The following is a 27,996-nucleotide window of genomic DNA, read 5'->3' on the forward strand; positions in this document are numbered from 1 at the left end:
GCTTGTAGCTTTGCTTGTGTGCTTCGCGTAGCTTCTGTCGTTCCGGAGGTTCCCGAAGCGTGGTTCGCGGTCGTCGCCGAAGGTTCGGAAGGCCGTTCTCTCTGAGCAAGGCAAGTCACATCATCTTTGAACATATTGAATCCCAGTTTGTAAAATTATGTTGATTTAAATTATTGCATTACCGCTTTATTTAAATTCCCGCGTTATCACTGTTTTATTTAGCCATGCCTATTTACCTTTGTTATGACCTTAATATTGTTATTGTTATTATTTCCTTGTTCACCCTAGAATAAATAAAACCCCAACTAGTGGGTACTCTATTCCTGGTTCCACTAGTATGAATTTAGGTAGATGCTTCGCTGATTAATAGGACAACATTAGGTGGTTTTATAACTTTAGACTTTGGGTATTCTCATATCATTTGGACACCATGGAATGGTTGGCTTATGTTGGAATTGGACACACACCTCTCTTCCCCTTTCAAAACCCCTAAAACCTGTTTTCGGTGGGGTTTGGGTGCATGCCAGTTGTGGGAAGTAGCACCCCGGCCACTATAAGGATTAAGCTCGGGCCTCTGTTGCAAAGCACTACCGTACTTCCACATGTCTAATGGGTAAGGCTTAGTTTGTGGCTCAGTCTAGTCATAAACAAAAGTACACGGATTGGAGATGGATGAAGTCGGGCGTCGATGGACATTCTCCAGGGCAAATGAAGGCTACACGAGCTGCGGCCCGGTAGTCGAGATGTCATACGGCGGAGGGTTGGTGCCCAATGCTAGGGGCTCAGTTCTGCCTGCCTGTCCCGGGTATCCCGGCCGTAGGTAGGATTGGGTCGGTACTCTTGTCTAAGGCTAGGATGGGTTGGAAACTATGTCACGTCTTCCGTCCGGATACCGTGGTGGTATGTGGCACGTGGCAACACGTGAGGAAGATGTGTCTTGTGGGTAAAGATGTACACCTCTGATCAGAGTAAATCTATTCGAATAGCCGAGCCCTCGGATATGGGCAAGCCGAGCAATGTACCCAAGTCAGTGTTCTAATTCTTAAAATTTGCTCAACAACTAAAATGTGGAATGGTTGGCCTGGGTTGGCTTGGGACGAGCTGGAACCCAGGTCGGGTTGCCAGTTCGGTCCGAATCATCGTAGGCCTTGGGTTAAGGCAGGTTCGTGAGGGTTCACGGCCTTGATTAATAATATTGTATAGCTCTAGGATCGTCTTTACAAAATAGCTTTGGGCAACTAAGTGACTTTTAAATGCTGTTTACTGCAAAACTTAATCCCTATATTATTATTCCCTTGTACTCCCTTGCATTTATTCTGCATTTGTGGGTGTGTCTTGTTGAGTACGGTGGTTGTACTCAGTCTTGCTCAATTTTTCCCAAGTCCAGAAGAGGAGCTCCTTGAAGATGAAGGCTTTGGTGTCTAGCTCGTGCCTGCCGTCAAGCGCCTGTGGTCGTCGCCCTAGTCTTCCGCTGTTTTTCGTTGTCTTTGAGTGTGCTGGGCCTTCGTTGCCCATGTAATAATTTTATTTACGCTTCCGCTTGATAAACTCTGAATTGTATCAACTTTTGGTGTACCTTGCCTCCTGGGACAAGGAATAATACACGCACGTCAGGAACGCCTGTTGGGTGATTTCCGGTCGTGACATGGTCAGCGTGAAAGAGAACCAAATCCACCAAATGCATACCAGTCGAAGCTGGGATTTTCTTGGAATGGACTACAGGCAACCAAATGGCCTGCTTGCTAAAGCTAAATATGGGGATGGCACTATAATTGGTGTCATTGACACAGGTAATTATTTGGGAAGGCAATTAATTAGTAGTACCTTATTTGAAAAGGCAATTGATAATTATTTCCTGCATGGTTATATAGCCGTTCCAATTTCATTGTTTTGTTGATTATATATACCACGCGAATTGAAAAAATATAGAGTGTTTGTTTGGTTATCCGCACCACTCTAACCAATGTAGGAGTCAATCGACCATTTCGGCGGCCTGGGTAGGTACAAATGGGGTTATTTCATTGGTTAGATTGGTTGGTCCTAGATATGGTGAGATATCGTTTGGATGAGTGTATGAGAAGCTTCTGTACATATAAGAGGTTTTGTTTGATTGGCTTATAAGTATTGAGTTCAGCCATACAATATACTGCTAGTATATACTGCAAGTATATATGATCTAACGGTGTAGATTGATTTAATTTTTTATTTAATTAGATTGCAGTATAAACTTTGAAAGGGTAATTTTATCTTTTCTTCGTTATTCTATCATCAAATCGTGCTATCGTCATGTGCCTTGTCATCAAATGGCGCTCAGGATGCTCCTCCCCTAATGCACGATAAGATCCAGGAACGGGTACTCTCAATTAGATTCAATTTGAACCAAAAATTACTAAAGTGTTGTTTTAATTTTCTATCAAATTCCTAATATATATGCCCTTTTATATACTGCCAGTATATACTGGTTATTGTACCGTAAAAATTCTCTATTTTTAAGGGTGGCAACAATAATTGTAACGTCCCGCCTTCCCCCAGGCTGGGCTCGCTTACATCTGATAGCTTTCATAGGTCAATTAGATTCAATTTGAACCAAAAATTACTAAAGTGTTGTTTTAATTTTCTATCAAATTCCTAATATATATGCCCTTTTATATACTGCCAGTATATACTGGTTATTGTACCGTAAAAATTCTCTATTTTTAATGGTTATTGTACCGTAAAAATTCTCTATTTTTAAGGGTGGCAACAATAATTGTAACGTCCCGCCTTCCGGGCAGGCCTATTTTTAAGGGTGGCAACAATAATTGTAACGTCCCGCCTTCCCCCAGGCCGGGCTCGCTTACATCTGATAGCTTTCATAGGTCATAGACTGCCCTCACAGACCAACACATGTCTTTTCTACACACTTTGTCCTCACTCGTATGCACCCGGGAAGAATTTTCCGGTCGGTCACCCATCCCAAATTGCTCACATGTCTTTTCTACACACTTTGTCCTCACTCGTATGCACCCGGGAAGAATTTTCCGGTCGGTCACCCATCCCAAATTGCTCCAGGCCAAGCACGCTTAACCCTGAAGTTCTTTGGAGATTGGCTTCCGGAAAAGAAGTTGCAATTTGTTGATATGAGTATTCTATTAATCCTATTAAGCCCTAGGCCAGGATGTTACAATAATCTTAGTTCAAGATAATTTAGGGTGAGGAGGCAGATTTATAACTCATGGAGATAATAATAAAATATAAGTCTCAGATTCAGCCTATTAACTTTTTAATAAAATTTATCCAATGCTTAACAAGTTGCTTGGTGAATTAGTGAAACAAACCGGTTGGATGGTAGAGTTGTCTGTTCATGACTAGGATTTTTAGTACACACGTATTTATGCAAACACAAATATTTCTTGGTAAAAAATAAATTTAATTTATCCCCAACTGCTGCTAGTTTATACTCCGTCCATTGCACATTATAATACGTTTGGCCACTCCATTCTAGATTCACTAACATCTATATAAATTTGGATACATATATAAAGCAGTTATATGAATCTATTAAAAAAACCCAAAACATCTTATAATATGAAACATAGAATGTATTTGCAAGTCTATGTCGCTAGGACACATCTGCCGTCCATAGGATTTCTACAGAAGAGAGAGTCGTGCTAAAGTATATATAATTAAATTCTACGCACTCCACTACTACAAAAATCGTTTTTCTGTACGAGGGGGTCGGTAGGTTCCATGCGGGCCGCTTGTGGCGGCGCCTGCAAAAACCGCCCCCCCCGGGGCGGGTTGATTAGCCGCATGCGAAGATCCATTATCGCATGCGGCTGGTTAAGACAGCCGCATGCGATAATAGGTCTATTTTCGCATGCGGCCGTCTTAAGGGGCCGCATGTATTAGGGCATGCGGCTCCTTAAGACAGCCGCATGCGAAAATAGGCCCATTATCGCATGCGGCTGTCCTAAGCAGCCGCATGCGATAATGGATCTTCGCATGCGGCTGGCTTAAGGGACCGCATGCGATGATCCGCCATATATGCTCCTCCAGGCCCGAGCTTGACCATTTGAAAACGAAGCTTTCTCTCTCCTAAAGCAAGCACCAATTAGGGGGGGAGGTTTTCAACTCGAAATTTTTACTTGAACTCTATACGAAAGGTGAAGAACTCTCTATCTTGCTTCATTTGGCTCCATTTTTGTTATATTTCGTTGGTGGAAAGTGGAGTTTTTTTAATATTTTGACAAGGTTTGTTCCAACTATTTTTTGCAAAATCTAGCTTCAAAATATATGTTTTGATGGGCAAATTTTGCATGTAATCAATTGTACATACTAGTTACATGTATTGTTGTATTTTTTTTGGGAGACAAATGCATTTAAACTTTTGTATGAAATACCTGCGGTCTATTTTTTTATCTGTAACTTTTTTGCCTTTATATAATTAGATGGATCGGTCGTCATGGATGTATGAGATGCGGAGAACGCAGCCGATATTTATTAAGGAAGCATCTAAATTTATTGATCAGGCTAAGGAGCATGCTTTGAGGGAGAATATGACAAAGATCTTTTGTCCGTGCCGTCATTGCAAGAATCAGAAATTGTTGGTAGATCCTGGTGAAATATTGGGTCACATAATGGAGTACGGATTCACCGCCAACTACAAGGTTTGGACCTATCACGGGGAATTCGCCAATCCGGAAGATGACGATGAAGAGTTAAGTTTCGAGATGAATGAGGCAGAGAATTTTATAATCGAAGACATGTCGCGTGAAAGAATGATTGTCGATGTTTCCACCGATAGTGATGATTTCGATGGTGGTTTTGATTTAGAGGATATGCTACGCCATGTTGAACCAGAGGTGCTAGCGGGCAGGTCACGAGGATTGGAGAATTGGCAAGCATTAGAGAAGGCATCGAAGGATCTTCTTTACGATGAAACGAAGGGATGTGATAAGGATTTCACAGTCTTGCGTTCAGTGCTTGAACTTCTGAGATTGAAGGCTAAACATGGATGGTCGGACACAAGTTTTAATGATCTGATGAGTTTGTTGCGTGTGTTGCTTCCTAAGCCTAACTTTGTACCATCGAACACGTATCAAGCGAAGAAACTCATATGTCCTTTATCTCTTGGTGTAGAAAAGATTCATGCTTGTAAGAATCACTGCATATTATACCGTAAAGAATATGCGGAATTGGAATGTTGCCCAACGTGTGGCACAAGTCGGTATAAAACGGGGAATGGGCCCGTAGATTCAGAGTGTACCGATCCAGATTCTGATAAGGGTAAGCGCGGGAAGATTCCTTCAATGGTGATGTGGTACCTACCAATTAAGGACCGCCTGAAGCGTCTGTACTCAAACCCGACTGATGCTGAGTTGATGAGATGGCATCAAGAGAGCCGGAAAATAGATGGTATGATTCGACATCCCGCCGACGCTCGCCAGTGGAAGACATTTGATGCAAAACACCCAGAATTTGCTAAGGATCCTAGGAATGTAAGGTTTGCGTTGAGCACTGATGGAATGAACCCGTTTGGTGACTTAAGCAGCTCGCACAGCACATGGCCAGTCCTTCTCACAATGTATAATCTTCCAACATGGATATGTCAGAAACGAAAGTACATTCTACTCACTATCCTCATACAAGGTCCAAACCAACCTGGAATCGACATAGATGTTTTCCTTGAGCCTTTGATGGAGGACATGGAGGAGCTTTGGAAAGAGGGGTTACGACTATGGGATGAGTTTAAGCGGGAGCACTTCAATCTACGTGCAATCATATTCGTTACCATCAATGACCTACCTGCAAACTTTTCATTATCTGGGCAGATTAAAGGGAAGACTGGATGTCTGATATGTCTGGAGAAAACTTCATACAAATACCTGACGTCGTCTTTGAAGACAGTGTACATGCGACATCGACGGTTCCTACCACAAAGACATAGGTACCGTAAGATGGCTAGATTGTTCGATAATACAGTGGAGAATGACACTGCCCCAGTAGCAAGAGGTGGTACATACGTGTATGAGATAACAAAGAAGATTAAGGTTGTATATGGAAAGGGAAAGAAGAAGACAGTAAAGAGGAAGAAAGCTGATGGTGACAACGGTACTGCGTCGCCTTTCAAGAAGCACTCAATTTTCTTTAAATACTTAGATTACTGGAAGGACCTAGAGATTCGACATGCAATTGATGTTATGCACCTCGAGAAGAACGTGTTTGATAGCACCGTTGGCACATTGCTGGACATCCCGAGTAAAACGAAGGATGGATTGAAGTCACGTAACGACCTTGTAGATTTGTCCATACGGCATGACCTTCACCCAGTACTGCTGCCAAATGGGAAGACCGAGATTCCTCCTGCTTGTTACTCGTTGACACTTGATGAGAAAAAAGCCTTCTGTAAATGTTTACAAGGGGTTAGAGTGCCTACTGGTTTCGCATCGAACATCAGGAAGCTAGTATCAATAAAGGATTTGTCCATTTCGGGATACAATGCGCATGACTGTCATAGGTTGCTAACAGTGTTCCTACCAATTGCTATAAGGGCAGTCAAACCAGTCCATACAAAGGTGGTTATAACAAAGTTGTGCTACTTTTTCAATCGAATTTCGCAAAAAGTATTTGATCCTTTGGAATTAGGTCCGCTTCAGACATTTGCCGTCGAGACTGTATGCCAGCTTGAGATGTATTTCCCACCATCATTTTTAGATATGATGGAGCATTTGATCGTTCACATCGTCCCTCAGATTATTGAACTTGGTCCATTATACTTACATCAGATGTGGGCCTATGAGCGTTACATGTCGATCCTCAAAGGCTATGTACACAATCGCGCTCACCCGGAAGGATCAATGATAGAGGGATACACAACTGAAGAGGCAGTCGAGTGTTGTATGGACTACATAAAGGATGCTAATGCCATTGGCATTCCTGTTCATCGACATGAAGGTAGATTGTCTGGAAGGGGTACTGTTGGTAGGAAGCAGTTCTTCGATAATGATTACAAAAAGGTGTCCGCGGCACACAACAGCGTTCTTCAACAGCTCGCTATCGTTGAGCCATTCATTGAGCGACACCTAGAAGAAATCAAAGCCTGCTTCCCAGGGCGGTCCAATGATTGGATATCAAGAGAGCACAAGCGTCGCTTTCCTCTGTGGTTGAAAGATCTAAACCTGCCAGTTGGTGATTCTGTGGAGGAACTTACTTTACAAAGATTGGCATGTGGGCCTTCAAGTATTGTCAATTCATGGCAAGGTTACGACATCAATGGATTTACCTTGAGTACGACTACGAAGGACATGAAAAGCACATCACAAAACAGTGGGATCCGTGTCGAAGCGATTGACACGAGTGGAGAAAAGAGGTCGTATTATGGGACCATTCAAGAAATATGGGAACTGGACTATGGCCTAAACATCCAGATCCCTGTGCTCCGTTGTGAATGGGTTAAAGACACAATAGGGGTTTCCGTTGATGACTACGGGCTAACGATAGTCGATCACAGTAAAACAGGCCACAAGGATGATCCATGGGTTTTAGCAGAGCGTGTGGCTCAGGTGTTTTATGTGAAGGACCCTTCAGATGAAAGAAAAACTATTGTCATATCCGGAAAGCAACAGATCGTCGGCATCGACAACATCGAAGACCCCAATGATTACAACCAGTTCGACGATGTACCATTGTTTACTGATCTTCCTATGCGAATTAAGAAGGTTGAGAGAACAATCGATGAAGCAAATATGTCGTACGTTCGAGCAGATGGTGTTGCCAAGGTTATTAAGTCATAGTTATTTCGTAACCTTTAGTTCTCATTGTATTCCAAATGTACGTGCATGAATTTAGGTCCCCCTTATGTTGTAATCATTAGCAAATGTACGTGCATGAATTTAGGTCCCCCTTATGTTGTAATCATTAGCATGTAACATTTGATTACGAGTTTTGAGCAATTTTCATGAGTTTTCTTAGTGCCAAAAACATTTGGAATGTATAATTGTGGCGAAATATTGGGAAAAAAATATATATGGACAGTTTACTTATAGAGAAAAAAAAATATGAGTTTTTTTTGGTAAAAAGATCTTTCTATGCGGCTGGCTTAACAGCCCGCATGGAAAGATCTTTTTCGCATGCGGCCGGCTTAACAGCCCGCATGGAAAGATCTTTTTCGCATGCGGCCGGCTTAACAGCCCGCATGGAAAGATCTTTTTCGCATGCGGCCGGCTTATGTCGACCGCATGGAAAGATATTTTTCCATGCGGTCCCTTAAGCCGCCCGCATGCGATGATCTGCGCCTATATATAGGGAGCGCGGGGAGCCAAAATTTTCTAAGTCCCGGCTCCCGCGAAACCCTAGCCGCCAGGCTGCCAAAATTTCCCAAGTCGCCATCGCCGTCGTCCCCGCCACCGCCGGCTCCTCCCCAAAGTCGCCCCGCCCCACGCCGCCGCCGCCGCCGCCGTCAGGACCTCTCCCCCCTCGCCGTTGCCGTCGCCGCCGCCAGGACCTCTCCCCCCTCGCCGTCGCCGTCGCTGCCGCCAGGACCTCTCCCCCCTCGCCGTCGCCGTCGCCGCCGGCAGGTCGCCGTCGCCACTGCACGGAACTCTCCCCCCTCGCCGTTGCCATCCCCGCCGCCAGGTCGTCCCCGCCGCCAAGTCGTCCCCGCTACCGCCGGCTCCTCCCCGAAGTCGCCCCGCCCCTCGCCGTCGCCGACGCCACTGCCAGGACCTCTCCCCCCTCGCCGTCGCCGTCGCCGCCGCACGGACCTCTCCCCCCTCGCCGTTGCCATCGCCGCCGCCAGGTCGTCGCCGCCGCCAGGTCGTCCCCGCCGTCGCTCGGTAACATTTACTTTTAAAAAAAGAAATGTGAAATGTGCAATTGTGGATTGTGGATTGTTTAATTGTGCATCGTGGATTGTGATATGTGCAATTGTGGATTGTATAATTTTGAGAATGTTTAATTGTGGATTGTTAAATGGAGATTTATGTTTAAATTGGGACTTATGTTTAAATTGGGACTTATGTTAAATTGGGATTTATGTATAATTGGGACTTTGTTAAATTGAGATTTATGTATAATTTGGACTTTTGTTAAATTGGCAGCTATGTTAAAATGTGACTTATGTTTAAGTTGAGACTTATGTTATATTGGGATTTATGTATAATTGTGATTTTTGTTAAACTGAGATTTATGTATAATTGTGACTTATGTTAAATTGGCACCTATGTCAAATGGAGATTTCTGTTTAATTGTGACTTATGCTAAAATGGGACCTATGTTAATTTGAGATTTATGTATAATTGGGACTTATGTTAAATTGAGATTTATGTATAATTCGGACTTATGTTAAATTGGGACTTATGTCAAATTGAGACTTATGTGAAATTGCGTTAAATTGGGACTTACGTAAAATTGGGACTTATGTCAAATTTTTTTACGTCAAGTTGGAAGATGTCGAACGAAAAGGTTCCATCGAACGCACCAATAGCGCCTCAAGAAGGTAACGCTCCTCAAAATTCCGGTAGCAATAAGCATCCAGGCGCTTCTAGTGAAGAAACGTGGCGCACACCAAGTGACCCGTTTCCAATGGAAATAACACAAGTCGCCCCCCGCGATGATGATCCGGACTACATACCTATCGAACAGGCCGTAAGTGATGAAAATCGTTAGCCATGTATTATTCCCTAAATATGATGTGACATGAACCTAATGGTGTATAGAGTTACCTATTCTGTGCAGATGGTAGTCCGACGCCGCTCGAAACGTAAAGCCGGGAGGAACAGGACAGAGCAAGAAGTTGAGATGGACACCGCTACGTCTGCACCTGAACGTACGGAGACATCTACAAGTGCAGGCGGGAGTGGGAAAAAAAGACGTGGTGAGAGAAGCAAGAATAAATTACCCAAGGAAACTTACAACGTGATTGCTCTCGATCAGGATGGGAAGCCCATCGAGCCACCGATAGTGCGGTCCAAGTTCAGCAACGCCTGTGGCACTCTAGTCAGGACGCGTTGTCCCATTAATGTCAAGTTGTGGGAAACAGTGGACGACAACATCAAGACACTTCTCTGGAATGAGTTGCAGAAGTATTTTGTGTTCCCTCCTGGATCAGAGGTTAGGGGGAGAGATTACGCACTTAAAAAGATGGGAGATCGATGGCGACAGTGGAAGTCCGATCTAAATCGGGATTATGTTCAGAAGAATCTCCCACCGTTTACGGATTATGGACATATATCGCAGGCTGACTGGGACACGTTTGTTGCGGATCGTACAACAGCTGAAGCATTGGCTTTGAGGAAAAAAATGTCCGAGCTCGCGAAGAAGAACAAATATCCCCATAGATTGGGGTCGAGCGGATACGCTGGTCACGTCGATCAATGGCGGGAGATCGAGCAAAGATTTGCCGCGGCCGGTAAGCCCCTGCTGGTAGACCCCATGGTTGAACGTAGCAAGAACTGGGTTTGGGCGCGCAGCACAGGTCAAGTCTCGGATGAGGGAGACATACTATTCGAGACTCCAGACATAGAAGAAGTGACTACTAATTTGCAGCAGATAGTCGAGAAAGAAAGATCAGGACAGTTCGTCCCACGGAGGGAGAGAGATCAGCTTACTGCGGCGTTGGGGACGGCTGAACACTCTGGACGTGTAAGGGGTTTGTCCTCAAAGACAAGTTGGAAGGTCGGGTTTCCACAAGACGCACCAAGTTATAAGAAGAGAGACAAATACAAAGAACAACTATCGGACAAGATCTATGCGCAAGTGAAGGAACACTTCTACTCGTTGGCAGCTGAAAACCCGACAGCATTTCCAAGGTTATTCCCTGATAGCCAGCAACCCACACAATCCGCACAGCAAACAACTAATGTACCCAGCAGTGTAGGCTCAGTGCAGACAAGTACCTTCCCTGTGGATAGTATAACTGGACCAACTCCGTGCAGTCTCGTCGTACCAATCGGCCGCGCTGGAAAGACTAAGGAGGTTGCAACGGGTTTAGCGATACCCGGACGTCAATTCCACAACACGGCAATCCCTGAGGATTACGCAAGGGTACAGGTCGCCAAGGTCCATAGCGACCACGTTTCCTTGGAACTAGACATACCTGCACCTGAGGGGATTGAACTTCTCGGTGATGCAGTGAATCAGTTTATCTTGTGGCACCGCAGAGACATAATCCTGAGCGCGGCCGTTCTTGCAGCAGGATCTTCAACCCCATCCTCATCGCAGGCAATGACTGCTGCCGCTCCTGCACCACCGTCGCCTCCTGAACCACCGTCACCTCGACATCCGCCGTCACCACCACCGCTTAGGTCACCGCCTCGCCAACCTACACCACCACCCTCCCCTTCTCAACAACCGCCTCTCCCGACCCCGCAACCAGTTCAAGCCTCTCCCACCTCCCCAACTAAACAGCATGCTCCCCCGGCTCCGCCCTCAGTTCAAACCTCTCCACCTACACCCCAATCTGCTCTGGTAGAAGAAGTGCACATACCAGATGGTACTACATCCGAACCAAAGTCTAATACTTTGGAACCTCGTCGTATAATTCCAAAGTTGATATCGACATACGACCCAAAGGAGATTGACAAGGATAAGGAGAAGTTCATGTTTTCAGCTTTCAGGAATTCTGAGAAGAGAAAAGAACTTGCTCACGTCTTGTCAGACTCCCAGAAGTCAGTACTAGCGGCCCAAGATGAAGTGCAATCCTGGTTATCTGCCGATGTGCCTGAAACTTATGAGTATGGCAAGCCATTCTTGCCAACTTATCTTATGAACAAGCTACCATGGGAAATGAGGGTAATGCACGAATGGTATATGAAGGCATCTAGGAAAGGTCTCGGTTTCATAAGCGTCGCCGTCCCGGAAGGCGCTTTCATGAGTGGTCCTAATGGGATATTTTTTATCTCTTTCCAAGACCTTTACGCCCTCTACAAGCTAGATAAAATGGACGTTAATCTCGTTGCGGCTTTCTGTCTGTAAGTCTAAACTCTTTATTACATGTTGCACGTTTCATTCGAAACAACTAAACCAAATCTCATTTCTTCTTTATTCATTGTACAGTATGCAATTCCACGAAGCTGATAGAACTGGAGCAAAGGTTGGATACGTCGATCCAACAAGAATATGCAAAACACAACACACCATAGAGCTGAGACAGGACTGCGAGCAATTGGTTGGCAAGACCCCGGAAGAAAAGGAAGAATATGTGAAGACATTGCACAAGAGGAAGAAGCTAGAAGTAGCAACATACTTGGCAATAGCAATGTTGGCGCACGCCGACAAAGATGTCTTAATGGTCCCCTACCAGTTCACGTAAGCTCTCTCTTCTTTTTGTTTAATTAATTTATCTTCTTCGGAATTTTCTGTCTCCAATAAGCCTATCTTATATGTAGAGACCACTACATATTATTCCTTGTATATCCGAAAGACCAATTGATCATATCATTGGACCCCGCACACTATGACAAGGAGACATTTATGGAATTCCTCACTATTTTGAATTTGTAAGTGATAAACATTTCATTACTATAAATTGTTTAGGTCGATCACCAGTCTTCTAACTACTAATAAAACAATTGTTTCCTTCAAACAGAGCACACAAGTACTACCGCAAAAGAGGTGGACCAGTACATATTCCATCCCAGAAGAAGTTATCCGTCAGGACTGGCTGGCCGGTACTATCAAATTTATACCAATACAACTAATTATCGAATAGTACATATATACTAAATATATCTACTGAGATCGGTCCCCATAATTATATCGCAGTGCTACAAACAACCACCAGGAACCAACTTGTGTGGTTATTACGTGTGCGAGATGCTCAGAGTAAATGGGAGGTACAAAACAACCAGTAACCGAGTAGGTCATCGAACTCTTCTCTACAAAGAAACCCATCTCGCACACACTTCTCACTGAGTACCGTTTTATTTTCCTTTCTGTGTGCAGATCCCCGAAATCCCATATATTGCACAACGATTCAACCACACTACTATCTTGAACGTGGCCGCTGACCTCTGCCGATTCATCCGTCGCGATGTCTGCAACGCAAGAGGTCTCTTCTACGACAACCAGAGTGAACTCGCAATGGACGACAAATTTAAACCTCTCAGAGAGTGGGAGAAAGAACATATGCAATAACATGTACACTACTTATACATATGATGAAAAAACTGTGCCACTTGTATTATATATTTGTATGTAAATTACAATTGAATTAATGGTTATGTATTACATGTTTGTTACTGCGGCACTTGTCTTATCTTATATGCTTACTACTCCGAAATACGATAATAAATCCCTCAATAATTTAATATTAATTACGAATCACCAAAATGCTAGAATAAATATTATTTTAGCTATTCGGAAATTGAATTTCGCATGCGGTCTACTTAAGACGCCCGCATGCGAAAATAGATCTTCGCATGCGGTCTTCTTAGGTCGACCGCATGGGAAAATATATCTTCGCATGCGGCTTCTTATATGGACCGCATGCGAAGATCTATTTTCGCATGCGGCCGTCTTAAGTGACCGCATGCGAAGATCAATCTTCGCATGCGGCTGCGACGGCCGCATGCGCAAATGGTGATCTTTGCAGACCATTTCGCGCATGCGGGCCGGCCAACCGCATGTGAAGATCGATTCCGCCCGTATGAAAAACGCTTTCTGTAGTAGTGCTCTATCATCACCTTAATTAATTGTACTTTTGAATGAAATAGTCGGTACATGCAACTTGATAACTGTGATTTATCAAATAATATTTAGAATTTTAATTAATTTGCTATTTTCTTATAGGTGTCACGCCTGAGTCAGCAAGCTTTGCCGATACTGGATATGACCCCCCGCCAAAAAAATGGAAAGGGATTTGCCAGGTTGGCCCATCGTTTGAGGCCATAAGTTGCAACCGGAAGTTTATCGGTGCACGGTGGTACATCGATGACGAGATTCTAAGTAGCATATCCGATAACGAGGTTCTTTCTCCTAGGGATGTCGAAGGCCACGGCACGCACACAGCCTCAACGGCTGGCGGCAACATCATCCACAATGTTAGCTTTCTGGGGCTAGCTGCAGGGACAGTTCGGGGTGGAGCGCCCCGTGCACGATTAGCCATATACAAGGCCTGTTGGTCCGGTTATGGCTGCTCCGGTGCCACCGTGTTGAAAGCCATGGACGACGCTGTCTATGATGGTGTTGATGTCTTATCACTTTCTATAGGTGGTACAAAAGAAGATGTGGGAACCCTACATGTCGTCGCTAATGGTATCTCGGTTGTCTACGCTGGTGGAAACGATGGTCCCATTGCTCAGACGGTGGAGAACCAATCACCATGGCTAGTAACGGTCGCTGCAACCACCATTGATCGGTCCTTGCCTGTGGTTATCACCTTGGGAAACGGCGAAAAGTTGGTGGTATGTTTGTATTAATTAGATAAATAATATATATGTGTCCGACGATATAATGCCAGCTGTTTGCAATTTGTTTATCGATCATGCATTAATTTGATTATCTCCATCTCATCTCTGACGACACTTCGCAGGCGCAATCCTTTGTCCTCCTGGAAACTGCAAGTCAGTTCAGTGAGATACAGAAGTACACAGACGAGGAGTAAGTGTAGTAGCTAGGAAATCAATACTAATTACCATATGATTCAATACATATACATTTTTTTCAATTAAGATAATAGAAAAATTCTGGCCTTTACCTAGAAGTAAGCTCAAGTCAAATTGTTATTTCGTACCCCTCCGTTTTATAATTTCATATTATAAGTTGTTTCTAATCAAAGTTTTATAAGTTTATAACCAAATTTACAAAAATTGATATAGTAATATTTTAAATATAAAACAAACATATTATTAAAATATATTCAATGTTAAATTTAATGAAACTAATTTAGAGTTGTAGATGTTGCTAATTTTTTTATAAATTTGGTCAAACTTAAAGATGTTTGAATAAGAAAAAAAAGTTAAACGACTTATAATACGAAATGGAGGTAGCGAGTAGCACATATATATGTCATAATTTGGATGGCAAGATATTGCTAAGAGCAAATCCTATTGCGAAATCTTCATCCATAATTGACAAAGAGCTATGTAACCATCATCTCTATATAAAGACATGCGTACTTCATCTTATCGTTTGTCCTTCTCAAGTAGTAAACTTTAGTGGAATCAGCCATATACAAAATAATACTACCTCCGTTTTATAAATAGATGATGCCGTTGACTTTTTCTCACATGTTTGACCATTCGTCTTATTTAAAAAATTTACGTAATTATAATTTATTTTGTTATGAGTTGTTTTATCACTCATAGTACTTTAAGTGTGATTTATATCTTATACATTTGCATAAAATTTTTGAATAAGACGAATGGCCTAACATGTGAGAAAAAGTTAACGGCGTTATCTATTTAAAAAACAGAGATAGTATATCATATATAAAAACATCATGTACTAGCTAGGTAGTGTATAAAATGATTTGCTGCTGCTGCTGCTGCTGCAGATGCAATGCCAACAATATTATGAACAGCACGGTGAAGGGGAAAATAGCCTTCTGCTTCATGGGAGAGATGTTGAATAATAAGCAGCAGACATCATACCCTGATGTCACCACGGCAGTGGCAGCCAAAGGAGGCAGAGCAGTCATCTTGCCGCTGTTCTACACCGAAACAATTCTCCAAGATGATCCCATCATCACTGATTTGGATATTCCGTTTTTTTATATCTTTTTTTTTGCAATTTTATGGAACTTAAATGGTATTCATACACACAATTATCAAGGAGTTAAGGATTGGTATTGTCATTTTACAGTTTTATTTTCTTTAAGGTGGGAATTCCTAGATTTTTCTAATTAGTGTATAATTTCTCTCTTCTACCTTCTAGAAATAAATAAGGTGGTAACTTAATTTTAGAAGGATCTGCAACTAGTACAAATAAATAAAGAAAGGCAATTTCCTAATAGATGGAGTACTCTATTTCAGATGCATTAATTTTTTTCTTTTGCAAGAAAATTTAATTAACAATTTCTTCAATCAACAAGAATGTTTTCACCTGTTTTCTCATCAGACAATGTTCTGTTAACATAACACGGCATTCTCCCAAATTTGCAGCCGGACATTGCTGCACCAGGGGTTTCGATTTTAGCCGCTGCTCAGATTCCATATTACAAAGGTGTTTCCTACCATTTCGATTCTGGAACATCTATGGCTTGCCCCCATGTAGCTGGGATCATTGCGGTGCTCAAGTCCATTCATCCAAAATGGTCACCTGCGGCTCTCAAATCCGCAATCATGACAACAGGTAATTAATTATCTCTTTTTTTTTTATAACAAAAGGCTTTGTTTGGAACGTAGAGATTTGCGATTATATATATTTCGTTCAACAATCGGCTCACTTGATTGACCTTATTGGATTTAAAGAACTAGCCAACAACTTGTGATTCTAGTTTTTGTGCTAATACTTCATTCAAATGGACCATATCGGCCATAACTTTCTTTTTGCGGGGAAGGGGACTTTGATTAATCAATACAGGCCAGTAAATTCAGACTTAATGTGCTCTATTTCAAATGGACTTTCTGTTGGAATTAATGAATAGGCCTTAGCCCACTCGAAGATTAATTCTTTGGAAAATCACAAAAAGCCCACCTCATGGGATGGCATGCATGTGGAGTTTAGTACCACCTTGCTTATTCTAGGAGAGGGGGACCTCCTTAAAAGGGAGGATGCCCTCCTAGCCACTTGAAGCATGTGTGGTGGAGAGAAGAGGGAAAACACACGCGCTCGCCTCGCCTCGCCTGGCCTGGCAGGGCAGGTGGCGCGCGTGCACGACGTACGCGTCGAATGGTCCGAAAAATTGGCTCCTCACCCTTGCGCAGATGCAGCCTCCTTTTGCAGTTTTGTTTTGCTGCAAATTCGGATTCGTTTTTGTTTTGGAAACGTTCCGAAAAATCCGGTGCGTGCAAACGGCGTGGAGTCCGGATAAGTTACGCGCGACTTATCCGGTTCGGTTACGCGCAGTAGAGATCGTGCGGGCGCCCTGATCAAGCGACCCTTCTCTATATAAACCGACCCGCCGTCTTCACGTAGGATATGCGAAAATCAATCTAAGGTTTGCCTCCTACTCTGTACTGCGCCGTCGCTCGTAGACTACTCCATCCCGCTCGCTGGCGTGCACCAGCGATCGGGAGAGCAGGTCTCCGGAACCTCTGCCTTTGACGTCCTGCACCGGGAGAAGGCGGCAATAAGGTTTTTGGGAAGCGCTTCGCGCGACTGCTCCTTGTTCGTTCGCGACGGCTCGCCTTCCTCTTCGCTCGCGTGTTTCGTGCCTTCGTAGACACCTGCGAAAAGTTTCGACCACGCAGCCGGTCTTTTCGTCACCTCGGTACGTGTTCAATATGTTGCGCATATTTGATCTGTTCATGTTATTCTGCGTAGTTTACATGTGTAGATCTAATGATGCGTTCATGCTAGTTTTCATCTGTAATGTCATGATTTATTTATGGAATAAATTAAATCATTATATGCCCATAATCTCAACAATCCAAAAACCTTATTATAGGCACTGTGATTTTACTATGGCTGATTTTGCCGATGCACTGAGGCCGGATAAATTCACCGGTGTGCATTTTAAGAGATGGCAGATCAGGGTCACTCTGTGGCTGACAGCTATGAAATGCTTCTGGGTGAGTACTGGCAAACCTGAAGGAGTTCTTACTGCTGAACAGCAGAAGCAATTCGAGGAAGCCACTACTCTATTTGTGGGATGCATTCTTAGCGTTCTTGGCGATCGTCTGGTCGAGGTGTATATGCATATGACCGATGCTAAGGAGTTGTGGGATGCACTGAATACTAAATTCGGTGCTACTGATGCTAGCAATGATCTGTATATCATGGAGCAGTTTCATGACTACAAGATGGCTGACAACCGTTCTGTAGTCGAACAGGCTCATGAGATACAAACCATGGCTAAGTAACTCGAACTCCTTAAGTGTGTCTTACCCGACAAATTTGTGGCTGGGTGCATTATTGCGAAACTACCTCCATCTTGGAGAAGTTTCGGTACTGCACTCAAACACAAGAGACAGGAATACTCCGTTGAGGGGTTGATAGCGTCTCTTGATGTTGAGGAGAAAGCTCGGGAAAAAGATGCCGCGTCTAAGGGCGATGGTGGGCAGTCCAGCGCCAATGTTGTGCACAAGGCCCAGAACAAGAGTAAGGGGAAATACAAAGCTCAGCAGACCACCAACTTCAAGAAGCAGAAGAAGAACAACAACAATCCTAATCAGGATGAGAGGACTTGCTTTGTGTGTGGCCAAGTTGGTCATCTGGCTAGGAAGTGTCCACAGCGCAAGGGGATGAAGGCACCTGCAGGGCAGACTTCTAAGTCTGCTAATGTGACCATTGGCAACACTGGAGATGGAAGCGGGTATGGTAATTTACCTACTGTTTTTTCAGTTAATCAATCTACTAATTGGTGGGTTGATACTGGGGCCAATGTACATGTTTATGCTGACATCTCATTGTTTTCTTCTTATCAGGTCGCACGGGGTTCCACCGTCCTAATGGGGAATGGGTCACATGCTTCTGTTCATGGTGTTGGCACGGTAGATCTGAAGTTTACTTCGGGAAAGATCGTGCAGCTGAAGAACGTGCAGCATGTCCCTTCTATCGACAGGAATCTTGTTAGTGGCTCCCGTCTGACTAGAGACGGATTTAAGTTGGTTTTTGAGTCTAATAAAGTAGTCGTGTCTAAACATGGATATTTTATTGGTAAAGGTTATGAGTGCGGAGGCCTGTTCCGCTTTTCCCTTTCTGATTTCTGCAATAAGTCTGTGAACCATATTTGTGGCAGTGTGGATGATGAGGCTAATGTTTGGCATTCACGTTTATGTCATATTAATTTTGGCTTGATGTCTCGGCTTTCCAGCATGTGTTTAATTCCTAAGTTTTCCATTGTCAAAGGTTCTAAGTGCCATAGTTGTGTGCAATCGAAGCAACCTCGCAAGCCTCACAAGGCTGCCGAGGAGAGAAACTTGGCACCACTAGAACTCCTACATTCAGATCTTTGTGAAATGAATGGGGTGTTGACGAAGGGTGGAAAACGATATTTCATGACATTCATTGATGATGCTACTAGATTTTGCTATGTGTACTTGTTGAAAAAGAAAGACGAGGCTCTAGACTATTTTAAAATTTATAAGGCAGAAGTTGAAAATCAACTTGACAGAAAGATAAAAAGGCTTAGGTCTGATCGTGGTGGAGAGTTTTTCTCGAACGAGTTTGACTTATTCTGTGAGGAACATGGCATCATACATGAGAGGACGCCTCCCTATTCTCCCGAGTCTAATGGGATTGCTGAAAGGAAGAACTGCACACTGACTGACTTGGTGAATGCCATGTTGGACACCGCGGGACTGCCTAAGGCATGGTGGGGGGAGGTATTGTTGACCTCAAATCATGTGTTAAACAGAGTTCCTAACAGAAATAAGGACAAAACACCATATGAGATATGGATTGGTAGAAAACCATCACTTTCTTATTTGCGCACATGGGGGTGCTTGGCGAAAGTCAATGTACCAATAACGAAGAAGCGCAAACTTGGACCTAAGACTGTGGACTGTGTCTTTCTGGGATATGCTCATCATAGCATTGCCTATAGATTTTTAATAGTTAAATCCGAGGTACTGGACATGCATGTTGGTATAATTATGGAGTCTCGTGATGCTACCTTCTTTGAGAGCTTTTTCCCAATGAAGGATACACATAGTGGTTCGAACCAACCCTCTGAAATAATTCCCAGTTCAATCATACCACCAGAACAAACTGAACATACACATGAACTTGTCTCTGAGGAGGATGTCAGTGAAGCTCCTCGAAGGAGTAAGAGACAAAGGACGGCTAAGTCTTTTGGTGATGATTTTACTGTGTACCTCGTGGATGACACTCCTAAGTCAATTTCAGAAGCATATGCATCTCCTGATGCAGACTACTGGAAGGAGGCTGTCCGTAGTGAAATGGATTCCATTATCGCTAACGGGACTTGGGAGGTGACAGAGCAACCCTATGGGTGTAAACCTGTGGGGTGCAAGTGGGTGTTCAAGAAGAAGCTTAGGCCTGACGGTACTATTGAAAAGTACAAGGCTCGGCTTGTTGCTAAGGGCTATACTCAGAAAGAAGGCGAAGATTTCTTTGACACTTACTCACCTGTTGCTAGATTGACCACAATTCGTGTGCTACTTTCCCTAGCAGCCTCACATGGTCTTCTCGTTCATCAAATGGACGTTAAGACAGCTTTTCTTAATGGAGAGCTGGATGAGGAGATCTATATGGATCAACCTGATGGGTTTGTAGTTGAAGGTCAAGAAGGCAAAGTGTGCAAATTGTTGAAGTCTTTGTATGGTCTGAAACAAGCTCCTAAGCAATGGCATGAGAAATTTGACAAAACATTGACATCTGCAGGCTTTGGAGTCAATGAGGCAGATAAATGTGTGTATTATCGCCATGGTGGGGGTGAGGGAGTTATTTTGTGCTTGTATGTTGACGACATACTGATATTTGGGACAAACCTTGAGGTGATAAATGAGGTTAAATCATTCTTGTCTCAAAATTTTGATATGAAAGATTTGGGAGTAGCTGATGTTATCTTAAACATTAAGCTAATTAGAGGTGAGAATGGGATTACACTCTTGCAGTCCCATTATGTGGAGAAGATCTTGAATCGCTTTGGCTACATTGATAGTAAGCCTTCTCCAACACCTTATGATCCTAGCTTGTTGCTTCGCAAGAACAAGAGAATTGCTAGGAATCAACTGGAATACTCCCAAATCATTGGCTCGTTGATGTACCTGGCTAGTGCAACTAGGCCTGATATCTCCTTTGCTGTGAGCAAGTTGAGCCGATTTACCTCTAATCCGGGAGATGATCACTGGCGTGCGCTTGAGCGAGTAATGCGCTATCTGAAAGGTACTGTGGAATTGGGGCTTCACTATACTGGGTATCCTGCGGTACTGGAGGGTTATAGTGATTCTAACTGGATCTCTGATGTGGATGAGATCAAAGCCACTAGTGGATATGTTTTCACACTGGGTGGTGGTGCTGTTTCATGGAGGTCTTGCAAACAGACAATTTTGACGAGGTCAACCATGGAAGCAGAGCTAACGGCACTGGATACTGCTACTGTTGAGGCAGAATGGCTGCGTGATCTATTAATGGATCTGCCTGTTGTTGAAAAACCGGTGCCGGCTATCCTTATGAACTGTGACAATCAAACGGTAATTGTCAAAGTGAATAGTTCTAAGGATAATATGAAATCGTCTAGACATGTGAAAAGACGATTGAAGTCTGTCAGGAAATTAAGAAACTCCGGAGTTATAACGTTGGATTACATCCAAACAGCGAGAAACCTGGCAGATCCCTTCACGAAGGGACTATCACGAAATGTGATAGACAATGCATCGAAGGAGATGGGTTTGAGACCCATGTGAGTTATACTATGGTGGTAACCCAGTCTATGTGATCGGAGATCCCGTGAATTAGATCCTGGAAAGAACAAACCATTAATAAACTATAGGAGAGTACCAATATATATACCCTCTCCAAGTGAAGATGCATATACTCTCGTGAGCTGCAAGGCAGGTTGGCTATGCCTTAATGAGTTATGTTGGCTTTAATTAGAAAAGATGTTATCCTGCAGAGCATTCTTGAAAGAACTCACCTTTGTGAGCTTGACTGTTGGTCGCAGTCTATGAAGATTTTGGGTGAATCTTCTAGGAAGCTTACTAAAGACCTAGGAGTATGACTTATACGCTCCACCCGAGGGGTAGTCTACAGACGGTCTAGTACCAGATAAGACTTTGAGTGAAACTTGCTTGCACAAGACTTACAATTCAAGGCGTAGTCCATTGTTCAAGTTGTGAGTAAGTGTAGCTTGGAGTTCTAGGTGGATGTTCAACCTTAATTGGTCTCCATCGAACCGCTGGTATATAAACAGTACATTGGAAAAGGCAAATCTCAGTGGGATTTTGAGATTTGGTGGAGGATTGTTGGAATTAATGAATGGGCCTTAGCCAACTCGAAGATTAATTCTTTGGAAAATCACAAAAAGCCCACCTCATGGGATGGCATGCATGTGGAGTTTAGTACCACCTTGCTTATTCTAGGAGAGGGGGACCTCCTTAAAAGGGAGGATGCCCTCCTAGCCACTTGAAGCATGTGTGGTGGAGAGAAGAGGGGAAACACACGCGCGCGCTCGCTCGCCTCGCCTGGCCTGGCAGGGCAGGGCAGGGCAGGGCAGGCGGCGCGCGTGCACGACGTACGCGTCGAATAGTCCGAAAAATTGGCTCCTCACCCTTGCGCAGATGCAGCCTCCTTTTGCAGTTTTGTTTTGCTGCAAATTCGGATTCGTTTTTGTTTTGGAAACGTTCCGAAAAATCCGGTGCGTGCAAACGGCGTGGAGTCCGGATAAGTTACGCGCGACTTATCCGGTTCGGTTACGCGCAGTAGAGATCGTGCGGGCGCCCTGATCAAGCGACCCTTCTCTATATAAACCGACCCGCCGTCTTCACGCAGGATATGCGAAAATCAATCTAGGGTTTGCCTCCTACTCTGTACTGCGCCGTCGCTCGTAGACTACTCCATGCCGCTCGCCGGCGTGCACCAGCGATCGGGAGAGCAGGTCTCCGGAACCTCTGCCTTTGACGTCCTGCACCGGGAGAAGGCGGCAATAAGGTTTTTGGGAAGCGCTTCGCGCGACTGCTCCCTGTTCGTTCGCGATGGCTCGCCTTTCTCTTCGCTCGCGTGTTTCGTGCCTTCGTAGACACCTGCGAAAAGTTTCGACCAAGCAGCAGGTCTTTTCGTCACCTCGGTACGTGTTCAATATGTTGCGCATATTTGATCTGTTCATATTATTCTGCGTAGTTTACATGTGTAGATCTAATGATGCGTTCATGCTAGTTTTCATCTGTAATATCATGATTTATTTATAGAATAAATTAAATCATTATATGCCCATAATCTCAACACTTTCATCACCAAGCCAGAACCCTGATGCTGCCCCGAAGCAACCAGCATGCAGATGCCAACTTAATTATGGCTCACTATGTTTTGTTTTCTCTGCACCTTTTTCGTTCTAACAGCTAGCTAGCTACCCTATGTCCCTATCTATCGAATAGTAGCACCAATTTGATCAAGTACTAAGAAAAGAAATTCCACACCTGAGCAAGAGATAATTAAGATGTTATTATGATCCAAAATGTGCCAATATTGTTCTATAATATACTTTTGTTTTCGGATGTCGACATAGGGTCATGCACATCATGACCAATAATTACTGACCGATAGCAGTCGGGGAAGATCTACAGGCAAATTATCCGTCAATTTAACATTCTGACATAAACTAGCTTTCTTTCATCGACAAGCATTCTATGGGCAAAACTTAGGCAGCAATCTATCTATTAGCAACACGGGATGAAGATTATGCTTGGGCGTGGGTACGGGTGGATGTCGGGACAGCTCGGCTCGGTCTAGCTCGTTAGGATAACGAGCTAGCTCGGCTTAGCTCGTTAGGAAGCTAGCTCCACTAGTACAGATCCTTCTATCTGTGACGGGCTCTAATATGCTTAGAAATAGCGGGCCGTCACAAGGAAGTCATCTCAATCGGGCCGAAAAGTGCCCGATTGAGATATAGTCGTACAGACATGTTAGATGGGTATAAAACTTAAGACTGTCACGGATGACATCTATCAGTGACGGGCCGTAGTTTAGGTCCGATTGAGATAACATTCCATATCTCAAATAGGCCTAAAGTTGCGGGTCATCTGTGACGGGCACTAACTTTAGGCCCGATTGAGATAACATTCCACATCTCAAACAGGCCTCAAGTTGTGGCACGTCACAGATGACCATCATCCGTGACGGGCCACAACTTTAGGCCCGATTGAGATAACATTACATATCTCAAACGGGTCTCAAGTTATGGCATGTCACGGATGATGGAGTCACGGATGACCATTATCCGTGACGGACCACAACTTGAGACCCGTTTGAGATAACAACTAGGCCCGTCACAGATGACTCATCAGTGACGGGCTATATACTTAATCTTTATCGGGTATTAACTAAAGCCCGTCACCGATGACTATTTTTCTATTTTTCATATGAAATGTTTATATTTGTAAGTTGACTATAGCAAAATAATTAAGTACAGTATAATAATTCATTTTATGAGTCAAAATAATTTTATGGTAGTAAATGATTTCAAATGGAAAAAATATCAACAACAAAGTTATATAACTTATCAAGATTTATAACTTTTAGTTTGGTCATGTTTCTATATAACATTTTTTTGAACAGTTTGAATTTGAATTTGAAAATATGACAACTTCAAACAACATTTTCAAATACTAAATGATTTCAATTGAAAAAGTCATTAACAACAAAGTTGAATAACTCATCAAGATCTAAAACTTTTATTTTTGTTATTTCTTCATCCGACGAAATGTTAGTAATATTATTAACAAATTTTACATATATGTGTTATAGTTTATAAAACCAGATAAGAGATATGTCAATTTTGTGAACAGTGTTACTATCACTTTGTCGTATGAAGAAATGACCACAATAAAAGTTTTAGATCATGATAAGTTATTCAACTTTGTTGTTGATGACTTTTTCAGTTGATATCATTTAGTATTTGAAAATGTTGTTTGAAGTTGTCATATTTTCAAATTTAAATTCAAACGGTTCAAAAAATGTTATATAGAAAAATGACCAAAATAAAAGTTATAGATCTTGATGAGTTATACAACTTTGTTGTTGATGACTTTTTCAGTTGAAGTCGTTCACTGATCTAAAATTCTATTTGAACTTTTCAAAATTTGAATTTCAAATTTCAAATTGTTTAAATAGAGTCAGATGGATAAATGACCAAAATAAAAATTTTGCACCTCGATGAGTTATACAACTTTGGTTTTGGTGACTTTTCTATCTGAAATCATTTAATAATCCCAATTTGACATCCTGGCCTAGGGCTTAATAGGATTAATAGAATACTCATACCAACAAGTTACAACTACTTTTCTGGAAGCCAATCTCCAAAGAACTTTGATGTTATGACTGACCGGGAAGCGTGGGTGCACACTAAAAAATAAAATTTATTTATTAATTTCAGGATGGGTGACTGACCGGTAAGCGTGGGTGCACATGAGTGAGGGCAGGGCATTAACTATAGCCATTTCTGGATTATCCGCGTGGGTGCACACGAGTGAGGGCAGGGCTAGCCAAAAAATAAAATTTATTTATTTCTGGATTATACTTATCTGTGACGGGCATTAACTGGCTAGCCAAAAAATAAAATTTATTTATTTCTGGATTATACTCATCTGTGACGGGCATTAACTATAGCTATTTCTGGATTATCCGCGTGGGTGCACACGAGTGAGGGCAGGGCTAGCCAAAAAAATAAAATTTATTTATTTCTGGATTATACTCATCTATGACGGGTATTAACTGGCTGGCCAAAAAATAAAATTTATTTATTTCTGGATTATACTCATTTGTGACGGGCATTAATTATAGCCATAGTTAATGTCCGTCACAGATGAGTCATCTGTCTGTGACGGGCTATAGTTAATGCCCGTCACAGATAAGGGTCATCTATGACGGGCGCTAGTTGTGGCCCGATTGAGATAGGTCATCCGTGACGGGCTATAGTTGGACTGGTCGTCTGGGTCAAAGCTATCGGTGACGGGCTTTAATTAGGGCCCGATTGAGATAGATTCATCCGTGACAGCCGTTTACCCGATTGAGATAACTCTTCACATCTGTGACTACTAGCCTGTGACGGATGCCGTGCCCGATTGAGATGGTGTTTACCACCCGATTGAGATGATGGTATCCCTTCTAGTGCTTGTTATCCTAGCAAGCTATCGGCACGGCTCGTTGTCTAGCTTTAACCGGCTCGTTTGGCTCGTGAGCCAATGAAGTCATGAATAGTACTGGCAATAATCTGCAACTGATTAGCATTTCAAGTATAGCAGCATCATCCAACAAATGAACATATAAGGGATTTGAGCGACAATTTACAGACATGCAGGATCATCTGCATGAATCAATATATCATGCAAAATCTCAGAACAACAACAACAACCAAAAAAGAGAAGCACACAGTATCACAAACTCACAGTAGCTGCCATTCTATATTTCCAATCACGATAGAGAAAGCAGTACATAATATGCTACTGGATCTCATTTTCCTCCTCCATGGCGGATAAGGACACGCCGGCGAGCAGCGTGGACGTGGTGCGCGGTGCGCCATGGCCTTCGGCGACGGGATGGCCAAGGGCGTGGCGCTGTGGGGACGGGCGACGGCGCCGCAGCCCATGGGATGGTGGTGGGCTGCTGGCGGCGCTAGGGAGATTGAGATTGGGCGGCGGCGTGGTGATAGGAATGGTTACCATGGGTTATGGGCTAGATCGCAAATGGGCATTGTTAGGCTTCCTCTAGACTCCTCTGTGCTGTTGTTATTTCTTGGCTCATTTAGCTCGTGAGCGGCTCATGAGCCCGCTTGACCCCCTGCTCAGCACGCTAACAATTTTCAACGAGCTGAATCGAGCCGAACCGACCATGAATCGAGCGAGCTAATGAGCCACGAGCTTTCTATCCACCTCCATGCGTGGGAGAATCTGGAGAGCAAAGCGTAGAGAAACAAATGCCCTTTCCTGAACCTGCCGACACACGTATGGCTTCACTTCTTGCTGCCCCACTCAACTCCTCTACCGTCTCTTCATGTGCTATCTGCCTCTACCACCTCCCTCCTGCTTCGGCGAAATTTTCTACCAGCAAAGGTTTGTTTAAAGATCTGTGCACTGGTAAGAGTTTATCTGCCGGGAAGCTTAAATTTAGTGGCCAATTGGTCTGTCGAAAATGTCTTTTTCTGTTGGCAAAGAATTTTATTGACATGTTCTTTCCCACTCACTTGTTTCCTATTGAGAAAAGCCTTTACTGACAGGCCGAATGACATCATAAACACATAACCTTTGCCGACAATTGAGCTGTTGGTGCATTTAGGTCATGGTGCAGTGATGTAATGAAGTTTCCAGTCTAAGTCCACCAAACACACAAGTATCTTGGACCTCCAAATTTAACTTTTTCCTGTTTTCTCTTGTTGCTAATCCCCTGGTGGCCACTCGCCAAGAAAATATGTTCATTTGATGATGTATATATTGAGCTAATAACATTCTGAATTCTGATATTTTATATTTCAAAACATGCAGCACTTACATATGACAACAACGGGATGCCAATACAAGCTAATGGAAGAGTTCAAAAGATTGCTGATCCTTTTGATTATGGAGCAGGGTTTGTTAATCCGGTCATGGCAGCTGATCCAGGCCTTATCTACGACATCACCGCATCTGATTACCTCAAATTCTTCAACTGCATGGGAGGATTAGGCTCAGGGGACAATTGCACCACAGCGAAAGGATCACTTACTGACCTGAACCTCCCATCCATTGCCATCCCTAACCTCAGGACATTCCAAGCTATGACACGCACTGTCACCAATGTTGGCCAAGTTAATGCCGTGTATAAGGCATTCTTCCAAGCTCCAGCTGGTGTCGAGATGGCCGTCGAGCCACCAGTGCTGGTGTTCAACAAGAACAGAAGAGTGCAGAGCTTCAGGGTGACCTTCAAGGCTACACGAAAGGTGCAGGGTGACTACAGGTTTGGAAGCTTGGCGTGGCATGATGGAGGCAGCCACTGGGTTCGGATCCCCATCGCCGTTCGCATCGTGATTGAGGAGATCTACTCCAAGATCTCCTAATTAATTGGATATTGGATATATATGCTAGCTACTAATGATGCTAGTTGATCAATGGTCGAATGGAATAAATGAAGGCGAATTCATATGCTCCAATATATAGCATGTTATATGTGTTTCTGGAATCTTGCTGCATCTTATTCCAAATCCAAGTGGCGTATATCTGTTAAAATTTATGGTTGAATAATATATCTAATCTTGTGTTA

At 43.3% G+C, this 27,996-nt stretch overlaps 1 protein-coding gene and 1 long non-coding RNA gene across 2 annotated transcripts; both read left to right on the plus strand.

Annotated features, from left to right (window-relative positions):
• Positions 1 to 27,996, plus strand: LOC4334972 (subtilisin-like protease SBT3.9). Its single transcript, XM_066309438.1, has 5 exons — positions 1 to 110; positions 1,388 to 1,790; positions 13,771 to 14,384; positions 16,077 to 16,272; positions 27,243 to 27,996. Exons 2-5 carry the CDS (start codon positions 1,646 to 1,648, stop codon positions 27,791 to 27,793), a joined length of 1,506 nt encoding a protein of 501 aa, XP_066165535.1. The 5' UTR covers positions 1 to 110; positions 1,388 to 1,645; the 3' UTR covers positions 27,794 to 27,996.
• On the plus strand, positions 18,268 to 18,882 carry LOC136356040 (uncharacterized). Its single transcript, XR_010740691.1, has 2 exons — positions 18,268 to 18,397; positions 18,510 to 18,882. It is a non-coding gene; the product is annotated as an uncharacterized lncRNA (long non-coding RNA).

Source organism: Oryza sativa, chromosome 4, assembly GCF_034140825.1.
Source record: "Oryza sativa Japonica Group chromosome 4, ASM3414082v1".
In the NCBI taxonomy this organism is placed as follows: domain Eukaryota; kingdom Viridiplantae; phylum Streptophyta; class Magnoliopsida; order Poales; family Poaceae; genus Oryza; species Oryza sativa.